We start from the raw sequence: 11335 nt of genomic DNA on the forward strand, positions 1-11335 counted from the left end.
TATCAATAACAAATAAACAAATGAAAGAAAAAGTAAATAAAATATAGGTTTCGAATTTATTACATGAGCAGTCGGTAAAGATATATAAATATAACTATATTAATAACAAATTTATTATTTCAAAATCTACAATTTGTACGTACAAATAGAAGTGAATTTACATGAAAATTTGCAACTGTTAAGTTAACTATAGAATTTTAAAAAGTGAATATCGAAAATTTTTACTGGTGTCATAGTAACAAAAATAATAAACAGTAAAGTTTGAAAAAGTGTTAAAGGATAAAGGAGATTAAAATTAAAATAAGTGTCTATGAGTGATAATTTATATTTAATTTAATTAATTTAATTCCTATAATTGAGTGATATTTAATTATTTAGCATGTCAAACGATATTTATAATTTTAATGAGGAAGATTTACTGATGTCAACGGATGAAGAGGATTTTTTGTTGGGCGATACGGAGCAAGAAAATGGTAATTAGATAATATATAAATTTCTCTATTAAAATACGTCTCAATCTTTTTCTTAAACTAATTTACTTAAAAGTCTGTATAAATATAAAATGAAAATCTCTGTCAATTTGTCATGATGTATCAAAATATTATTAATATTATGTGTGCCAGTGCAACTTAAAATTAATGTTACATAATTTTTGTTTAAGGCATCTACGAGGAAAGTAAAATTCCAGGCTTCACTCAGAACCAACAACCGCGAACCAATCCGGCTACCCGTCAAGAGATTGAAGAAGCTTTAAACAAACATTTGCAGAATCAGCAAAATTTGAAGAACCTGAGGATTTCATCCGTTGAAAACATCAATCTGCGCAATCATGGCAATAATTTTGGCGATACTAGTTCTTCAAGTAATGCTCAGGACATTGACAGTCCAGTGGACCTCAGTAAAGTCAATAGTTCAAGCAATAACTCTGGCGAAATAACTGAAGTTCATAATACACCTGAATTCGGCGCTCAAGACACCTTTCATAGTTTCAACATTTCAGCTAACCCTCACGGCTTCGGCGTTCCAAGCAACTCTCACGGCTTCAGCGGTTCAAGCTACTCTCACGGCTTCGGCGTTCCAAGCAACTCTCACGGTTTCGGCGTTTCAAGCAACCCTTACGGCTTCGGCGTTTCAGGGGACTCTTACAGTTTTGGCGTTCTACCTAACCCTCACGGTTTCGGCGTTCCAAGCAACCTTTATGGTTTCAGCGTTCCAGGCAACCCTCATAGTTTCAGCGTTCCAAGCAACCTTTATGGTTTCGGTCCAGGCCACTCACCTGGTTTCACTGCTCCAACCAATAATTATGACAGTGTAAGGGGCGCTGTAAACTCTCAAAGTGTTGTTAGCGGAACAGACAACCCACCTAGTTTCACTGCTCCAAACAATAATTATGACAGCGTAAATGGCGCTGGCAGTCTCCAAACTATTGACGGACCAGGAGATTCTGATAGTACCCCTACTTTAACAAATAATTCTACCAACATAAGGGGCGCAGTCAACTCACAGAGTATTGTTAGCGGACCAAGCAACTCACCCGGTGTCACTGCTCCAAGCAGTAACTCTGGCGGCATAAATGGCGCTGGGAGTTTCCCAACTGTTGACGGATCAGGAAATTCTGTCAGTACCCCTGTTTCCAGCAATAATTCTAACAGCGTAAGAGGCGCTGTAAGCTCGCAGAGTTATAGTGGACCTGAACACCCACCTGGTTTCACAGCTCGAGGTAGTAACTCTAAAGTTACAATAGTACATGACAATTACTTCTATACATATTTACTCGTAAAAATAGAATAATTAATAATAGAAGAAAATAAAAATTACAGGGAACAAACCGGTAAAACGGGGAAAGAATTCCGGCCGACAAAAAAGGTTCCGGAATAGAATATACCAACTTTATCAAAATTTTGACAAAAACACTAAAAATTTACAACCGACTGTCAATTACAACTCCGGTGGTGGGAACTTTTACTTTTATAATACAAAATAAATTTGATTTCTAATTAATTCTAAATTTGTTTGTAATGTTCACTATGTTGTTGAAATATATAAAAAATTAACTTATATATTATTAAACATTATTTTATTATTGTATTATTATTTTGCGAGAGGAACATTCCATATTAGACTCTAGCAAGGAATCATCGGATGGCGCATGTTTAAGGTCCAGGTTCAATATCTTGCCTTACTTCATTTCCTGGGTTTGGTTTTTGTTCAGTCGTGAATACTTCTTCTTTATTTGTTGCAATGTCATTTTTACGAAAATATTGTCCATCTTCTACGAAGGGTAAGTTTCTCTGCTGACTATAACACTTCCTAATCATCAAACCCCTTGGATTTCTGAGAGTGACCGATAAATGTATAAACTTGAGCATTTTGCTTTAGTTTGTTACGTATTTCTTCTGATTTATTTATCTGGTTCAAGCCATTTCGAGTGGATCCAAACACTCCTCGTTTGATGATAAAAACTTCCCCGCACAAACACACTTAGAAATTTCCTATCAGCTGACCCAGCGCAGGCGTTTAGCAAAAGAAAGAAGTACTCCTGAAAGTCGTTATTTATCCGTTTCAGGTCATTTTGAGTCGATTCAGATGCTCCTTATTTGATGATAAAAAATTCCCCGCGCACACACACTTAGAAAATTGTTCACTAACTTACCCGGCGCAGGCGTTGACCAAAAAAAAAAGTACTCCTGAGAGTCAAGTTATTTATCCGTTTCAGGTCATTTTGAGTCGATTCAGACGCTCCTTATTTGATGATAAAAAATTCCCCGCACACCCACACTTAGAAAATTTTCTATCAGCTGACCCAGCGCAGGCGTTGACCAAAATAAAAAAGTACTCCTGAGAGTTAAGTTATTTATTCGTTTCAGGCCATTTTGAGTCGATCCAGACACTCCTCATTTTATGATAAAAAATTTCCTGCACACTTACACTTAGAAATTTTACATGAATTCTATGATTTATTTTATTCTCTTGCAATAGTGTGAAGTTGCTATTTAATTTTCCCGCGACAACGTTCATGTGTTTCACGTTCGCTTTGTAAACACAATATGTCGGTTGTTTACAAACGTCAAACTGTGTTGTGAAAACTTTTTTACGATATTTTGGCTACATATGAAGAATTTATGCTTGTAAGTTATTTTTTACTTATTCTCTATGCTTTTATAATATGAATTACGTTTAATTTTTTACACCTTATTCCCTAATTATTTTACAATTAATTATTGGCGTGAAACACGGAAAATGACATTTCACAGTCAATAAGAACGTTATATTTTTAATTCATATTTATGATGTTTTCCGGTGTAAAACATGTTTTAAATTGTAATATAAATTTTTCTAATTCATACGGAAGCATAAAAATAAACAATTACATTATTTATACCTGTTTCATTTGAATTTTAATCTCTCGAAAATTCAAACTTTTTTTAGTACCTATTTCGGCCGCCAGGCGGCGCCACATATTCTTTAAAAAGTGGGGGGCCCCCCTTAGAGAATGGCCTTAAGTATCTAAAAATGCATAACCGTGAAAAAATTTTCTGATTTGGTATAATCTGGTTATATATCGCCATACCACCATCTGTGGGAAAAAATTATTATAATTCTTTAATGGTTCATTTTTTTCTAGTAATGAGTACTTCAATTAATCTGTCTTATAAAACAAAAATTAGTAGTTCATTAAACTAAACTCCAATGTCAGGTAAGTTCCTTATAGAATAGTAAAAAGATGATTTTCATTTTAAAATTGAATATCACAAACTCTATTTTCTTGTAATTAAAACTTATATCTGGCCATATATTACCATAACAGGATTGATATGGACATATTAGGACATCAAAAATGATATATAGACATACCAAGCCATATCCAAGAAATTTTCACAAATATTTTGAGTTTCAAATATTTTATCACCCAATTATCACTCAATTGGGTCAAAGACCCAATAACTTGCACCAGTAACAGGGTCACCAGTATAGAGTGATAACTATATGCACATGTGTTGATTTGAATCAGGTATCAAATAGCATTATAACAGCAGACTTAAGCTGTATGTATGTTTAGATTTTAAGTTATTGTTTACCTGCAGCAAAAAATGAACTTAAATGAGCAATCAATTGTTTTATATATCGAGTGTCAATTTTTTTCGATTCGAGTAAGTTTAAATTTACCTCAGTATGTTACATTACATCATTAACTCTGTAATACTATCAAAATCTTAAGTTTCTACAGTACTTTATTCAGAGTTAATTTTTCTCTAAGAGGCGGTAGAATAGTCGCTAAGATATTAGTCGATAGGGGTCGATTAAATCCGAAAAAGTCTAAGACTCTTTCACTGCCGTTGATCAAGTGATTATACGCCAAAGTTAACCAGTATGATGGGGCAGACTGGTCGAGTGTTGTACGTACAGCAGGTGTATAAGAAGGTTGATTTATCCTACAATTTCTGACAGGAATAAAAATCAGAAATAGTTTGAGGGATCTAGGATACTCAATGGAGCCTCTTAACAGATTTATAACAAAAAATATAGGCGCACATGTTCTCCTTTTTTCTAAAGGCAACATATCAGGTATTCGTTCTTAATATTTTGGGATAGATAAATAAAAAATTTGCGTTGGACTTTCTCAATTTCAAGAATATGTTTTTTGTTGATTGGTGACCAAATGATCGAAGCATATTCTAATCTGAAACGCACGAATGATGCGTAAAAGAGTTTGATAATGTTGAGTCTTAATAATGTTTTCAAAATCGTCTCAATAATGTTTTCAAAATTTAACATTATATGTGGTTATTTAGTCAACGGACTAAGAATTGTACATTCATTTTATTTTTGCAGATCACATAACTGATGAATTCTTTTATTGCGGGATCGCGGGAATGTAACAGAAAAAATTAATGCATTTTCCAAACACTTGAGATGTGGAAAAGAAATTTGGCTACTTATTTCAATAGAATTCATAAAAAACATGTACAATTAATTTTCTACAAAAAATTGATGTCACGAAGAAAATTTTAGTTAACGGAAAATTCGTCGCACTTTAAGCTAGGCAGATTTCAACTACTTATGAGACCTGCAATTACTTCAACTGTAGGATTGCGCAGGATTGCGCCCATAGTTCTCAACCGATCGTCATGAAATTTTGTGAGCTTTTTTTGTGGATCAATACCAAGATCAAGTTCGATGATGAGCAAAATCGGCCGGCTAGTTTACGAGTTGTGGGTGTTTAAAAATTTTTTTCACTTTCAAAAAATTGTGAATTTCGTAGATTTTATGAAAATAATTTTCCAGATTTAAAAAAGATAAATAAAATCTATCAAATTTATCTTAAACTTAATTTAATTACCTTCAATATAAACTATCATTTGTCTAGTTTTAATGATTTTTTTTAATTAATTTCGTGATTTTGAAAATTTTCAATAATTTTTCAATAAACGTATTTCGACCCTTTTTTTTCAAATAATTTTTAGGCCGCAAAAGATAGCTCAAATCTATCAAATTTATGTTAAAATTTACATAATTATCTTCAATTTGAGCTATTTTTCGTCGCCTTTTGATACATTTTTCAATTTATTTCGTAGTTGGGAAAATTAAAAAAAAATTAGAATAAATAAATTTTTAGCTTCTATCATCAAATGACTTTCATCTGTTACAAATCTTATTTTTTAGGTAGATGTCTTTGGATATCTATATGTTGCAGTCGGTCTTATATCGTTATTTGCAAAAATAAAATAAAAAATACATTTTAGGACATTATTGCCTTTTAATAACGTGTTTTTTTTTAATATTTAAACGAGAAATCTACCTATCCATGTCGGGTACGGCCGAATGGCGCTTTTTTCTTAATGGTATCTATTTAAAAAAATTAGGAAAACGGTTGACCCTAAAGACCATCCCTGCAACTTCCCGCTACTTCCATACCTAAGCGCTCAACAATTCACTTATTTTTTAAGCTCCTCGAGCTCAAAAATATAATTTTTGTGTAATTTTGAGCTCTCCGAGTTTAAAAGACTGATGAAAGTTTCATAGAACACTATTTTTTGAATTTTCAAACCGCAATAACTTTTGAATGAATAACCGATTTTCTCGCGGTTTACGGCATTCAACGCAGTTTTCTGAGTTCTTTAAAAAATCTTTAAGCGTAAACTGGTCAGACTAAAAATTCCATAGAAATGATGAAAAAAACATTTTTTTCAATTTTTTTCGACAACGATATCTCACGAACGAATCAACCGATTTTGACCGGACTGATGGCAATTGGCGTGATTTTTTGAGGTTAAGAGCTGAGTAGTTTTTGGAATCGATTGGTTCAGCCGTTTAAAAGATATTTCAAAAAAAACGAATTTTTAGAAATTGTATTTTTGAGATTTCTCAAAAATCATTGACTGAAATTCTGTAAACTAGTATCAGAATTCTAAGGGAAAAGGAACTCTTTGGAACGCCGCTTATTTCGATCGAATCGGATGATCCGTTCAAAAGTTATGAGAGATTTACACACACACACACACACACACACACACACACACACACACACACACACACACACACACACACACACACACACACACACACACACGGTGACATCATCGCGGAAATAATCAGGAAAGCTTCCTAAGACCTCAAAACGTCGAGATCTGATGAAAACTCGATTTTCGAAAAACGGGGTAAAAACAATAACTTCCCGATTTTTGAAAATTTTCAATTTTTTTAGCGGGAAGTTAAAAAGTAATTCTATTCCGTGATGAAATAGGTTAAACGCCAGTGTTTCAAATATGTTTAAAAACTACCAAAAAGTTGTAGTTAAATTTCAAGTAATCTTTGAACTTCTAATACAATTTTGTGATAATAGAAAGTTATTTGATGGTGAATTAAATTATATATTCAAGGGAGAAGATAACTGCAGAGCATTATCATAAGCTATTATTAGAATTTAACGGAGCCAAAGATGATTCAAATAACGTTCAAAGGTCTTGGAATGGAGCCATATATAATTGACCGCTGGGCAAGTTGTGGAAATTTATGGACTCAAATATAATATACCTAGATTATTTTAAAAATTATAGAAAATCGATCCATTTTTAGATGATTTTTTTGTTTTCAATAAATAGATAAGTATATTTTTTTTGTAACTTATTGATAAGTTGAGCTTGTTATTTGTCTTTATGTCTATAAAGTTATATTTTAAGGAAGTACAGAAAATTTTATATCAACAACACGTGACCATAGTAGAAAACATTGTCATACAGTTGGATTTATCTTTTTTCGTTTGTGTGTTTGTCGATGCAACATGCGCGTTTTACCGTACACCGCGGTAACTTGTGAAAATTGGATTTCTCTGAGGGACGCCGACGAACTTTTGGGGGTAAAAAGTACGTGCACCATACCGTGAACTAAACTAGAGAAAATATATACATATGTATATATATATATATATATATATATATATATATATATATATATATATATATATATATATATGAACCAAGATAGAAGAAAAGGGTTTTAGGTTCCAGAAAGGTATTTCAGGTTTTCCCTTGCTAACAAATACAGACAAAATACAGGGGTTGAAAACTTTGGTGCTAATGCAGCCGTGGACTTGTTTCAAACTTAGCTAACAAACATCCCATAACGTTTCGTTTTTCTCGCGGACTTAATTGACGAACTTTGGTCGTCGCTACGTCAACCTTTAGCTCTTTATTGTGTGTTCACTTTATTCTAGTTTGTTTCCACTTTTAGTTTAAAACATATAAATTACTTCGTTTTTTATCTATAAAAATTAGAATTATTTAAAATAATCTGTTTTTTTCATTTGCTGGACATGAAAAGAAATTTTCTTCAAAAATAATTGTTAAAATCACGATATATAATCACGGATATAATGAATTATGATGGTAGTGTTACGTCCAAATTTTGGACATAAATTAATTTTGATTTATTTTGTACCTGGTATTTTTTAACCACTAGACCGGAAACCTAGAGGGATGAAGGAAAATGGTGCGGTTGACTTTGGTTGACATTTTTATGTAATTATTAATTTTAGAATTTCATTTTAACAAAACGTATATTGACAAAACAAAATTAATCCACACATATTATGCTTTACAATTATTGCCGTTTACAATTATGAATTTACAAAACTTTAACAAGAATTATAATTTAATTTATCATAACTGGTCGTCAACACTCCTTATATATTATTATTTCATACTTTTTAACATTTTTATTTTGTTTACTTTTACTTTTATTTGTTTAAAATACACTTTTTAGCTTACGTGAAAGAAAAACCAACCACTAACTAAGGATTAGGCGATCCGCAAACCTGGAGATCTTCTATGAGAGATTCCTCGACGGGAATCTCTGGCGAGACTTCCGCATGAGAGTGTATTTCAACGAGAGGCTCAGACAGAGGACTCAGAATTAGACTACCTATTTACTAGCTAGACTGATCTGAACAGAACTAAAAAAAAGGAACACAAGTATATGGGCTTTCGATTTTCTGGGCGGTTATAATTAGTGAAGTTTGGGGAAAACACTGTCCAATAAGATCCTGTTTTTTCGGGTTCTTAGTCTTCATCCTAAAGTTGTCTCGGCAAAGTAAGGGCCTAACCCCAGTTTATTCAGGATCCATGAGTGTGTTCTCTCTCACTTTTACGTTCCTAGAACTTATTATTGTTTAAATCCTTGTACTATTATTTATTATTTCGATTTATTGATGAATAATTGTTTGTTTATTATTTATGAGATTCTGGAATATGTTATAATTTATAATGTAACAATTTATTTAATTATTAATTGTTTTATTCAACTAATATTTCTTCGTTATTAATTTTATCTATGGCTCGCCTGATAAGCGAAGCGGATGAGGTTGTGCTCTACACTCGCCTTACAAAAATCAAGCGATTTCTTAAACTAAAATTGTCTTTACTTATTTACCCCCTGACAAGCACACTGGATAAAAAGTACCCACCCCAAAATTTTATTTCGTTATAATTCTTTGTGTATATTTAAACTTCGATAGTATTTTTATCTATTTTAATTGGCACTAATTAATTTAATATTATATATATTTTATAGAGAATTTTTTGAGCTTTGATTAAAAAAAAAAAAAAAATCTCTAACTTTATTATAATAAAGTCCCCTATAGGGACCAAGATATTTGAAAATGAAATATGTTGGGTATTTTTCACCCTCAATGCCTAAAGAGGTATACGGTTTAGATGTGTGCTTGTCAGGGGTTATTATCGTACTTGTAGAACAATATTTACATATAAATGTAATGGAAAAACATTCGTTTTAACACTTATGACATTTTTAAAAGACATTTTACTTTTTAAATAAATAAAATAAATGTTTAAAAAAATTATTCCATGGACGTCCGGCTGTCAAATGTATGTATGGAAACTGGCGTGGTCACGATAACTGCCGAAAAACTTAACTGATCAAGTCCATTTATTTTTTATACGCTTCAGTATGATTTAAAACTAAGTCCTTTCGAAGATCACGATATAATTCAATGTAGTTTATCTATATCTATGTAAATAAGATTCGTTTACAATACATGTGTAGTACCTTTTCTTTTCTGGGTGGACCATGGAGCGGAAAATTTAAAAGTATTTGTATTTTATTTTAATCAATTTTATTATCGAAAATGAGATTATGAGGCGTGCACTTTTGGATTTTCCAAACTTTTCGTCATTTTGTTATAATTAAAAATTTTATCGTTTAAAATTGTTTATCTGAACATCGCTAAATATATTATCTTAATATTTCTTTAAGTTAGAAAAAAAAAAATAATTTATTTATTTATTTCTTATCTCTGTTCGTTTTTGGTTAATTCTAAAATGGTTTGAAAAGTTCAAGATTTACTTATTTATTTAGGTTTTTTTTTTAAAACTCTTTTCGGCTTTTACTTATTTTTATCATATCTTATCCAGTAGTACAGAGAGCAATAAAATTTCCATTCACTCGTGTATTTAGGGTCTTAAGCCCTTGAAAACATCTGAGACCGGCTAATGATGGGAAAATTTTCGAGGGACCCGATGAGACACAATGTATTTTTTTGATATTTTGATTTTTCTTTTTAACTTCCCGCTAAGAAAATCGAAGATTTTCAAAAATTGGGAAGTTATTGGTTTTACCCCATTTTGCAAAAATCGAGTTTTCATCAGATCTTGACGTTCGGAGGTTACAGGAAGCTTCCCTGACTACTCCTGCGAGGTTGTCTCTATGTCTGTATGTATGTATGTATGTATGTATGTATGTTTTTTTTTTGTAGGGGGGGGGGAATCCTTTTTACGGATTCTAGGCATAGCTGTTTGGCCTGGATATGTGGCGACTCGACGCAGCGTCATACTAACTCGACACTAACGCCCCTACCCACTAAACCCTAAACCCCTTTTCCTTCTTTCCTCTAATCCCTCATGGAAACCGCCGTCAGGCATTACTTCGTGAAGGGAGGATCTAGCTACTGCTCTTCCTTCTGGTGGCTAAGGTGTTAACTACCTTCCTTCTATCTTCTGCTATTTGCTCTTCTTCTTTCGGTGGAACGCAAATCTTTAAGGACTTCTGTTGCAAACGTGTTGGTAGCGTTCCAGGCAGCTTCTGATGACAACATTGCTTCCACTAGTGAATTTGGTTGCATTCTCTGGTTCAGGATCCTCTCCAGTTCTTCACGTTGTGGATCGAAACGAGGACATACAAAGAAGACGTGCTCCGCGTCTTCAGCAGCTCCTGGGCAGGACGGGCACTCCGAAGAGTCATCGTGCTTAAAGCGGTGTAGATACTCTCGAAAACACCCATGTCCCGACAATATCTGCGTAAGATAGTAATTGACCTCACCGTGATTCCGGTTAAGCCAAATGTCGATCCGAGGTATGAGACGGTGCGTCCACCTACTCTTCTCTGCAGCGTCCCATTGTAGTTGCCATCGGCCTATGCTCTTCTGCCGTTCTTCAATTCTAAGTTCTTTAGGGATCAGTGCAGTTGACCTTTTTCGTTGGTAAAGGGCCCGTCTTTCCTCTGCTAGAACTCTAAGAGGTAGGGTTCCAGCAATGACGCACACTGCTTCTTCTGATATAGTGCGGAAGGCACTAGCTACTCGTAGGGCACTCAGTCGATATACTGGTCCAGCCTTTCTCCATGATTCTTGTGTCTTTAATGCGTCGGCCCAAATGGATATTCCGTAAGTGAGCACCGATATGACTACTGATGACAATAATGCCTGCATGATGCATTTCCAATTGGCGGAGTTGAAGGCGTTTCTGATGTCTAGTGTCGCCACCAGGCAATACTTCTTCGTTCCACCTTTCCATCTGGTGTGTGTGTGTGTGTGTGTGTGTGT

The 11335-nt window shown here is 33.4% G+C and overlaps 1 protein-coding gene and 1 long non-coding RNA gene across 2 annotated transcripts; both read left to right on the forward strand.

Moving 5' to 3' along the window:
- Positions 1-285: 285 nt before the first annotated feature.
- LOC123264442 (protein rtoA-like) lies at positions 286-2058 on the forward strand. The gene is made up of 3 exons (XM_044727746.1): positions 286-473; positions 662-1720; positions 1821-2058. Exons 1-3 carry the CDS (start codon positions 380-382, stop codon positions 1982-1984), a joined length of 1317 nt encoding a protein of 438 aa, XP_044583681.1. The 5' UTR covers positions 286-379; the 3' UTR covers positions 1985-2058.
- Positions 2059-2611: 553 nt separating this feature from the next.
- On the forward strand, positions 2612-3583 carry LOC123264544. Its single transcript, XR_006509368.1, has 2 exons — positions 2612-3128; positions 3430-3583. It is a non-coding gene; the product is annotated as an uncharacterized LOC123264544 (long non-coding RNA).
- Positions 3584-11335: the final 7752 nt, after the last annotated feature.

The sequence above is a fragment of the Cotesia glomerata genome, linkage group LG1 (assembly GCF_020080835.1).
Source record: "Cotesia glomerata isolate CgM1 linkage group LG1, MPM_Cglom_v2.3, whole genome shotgun sequence".
NCBI classification, from domain to species: Eukaryota; Metazoa; Arthropoda; class Insecta; order Hymenoptera; family Braconidae; genus Cotesia; species Cotesia glomerata.

Bases quoted from the DNA above. Each gene is read 5' to 3' on its own strand.
- LOC123264442 (XM_044727746.1), top strand. From the start codon at position 380: ATGTCAAACGATATTTATAATTTTAATGAGGAAGATTTACTGATGTCA. The intron at 474-661 runs GTAATTAGATAA...TTTTTGTTTAAG, and splicing joins CGATACGGAGCAAGAAAATG to GCATCTACGAGGAAAGTAAA. The intron at 1,721-1,820 runs GTAGTAACTCTA...TAAAAATTACAG, and splicing joins ACCTGGTTTCACAGCTCGAG to GGAACAAACCGGTAAAACGG.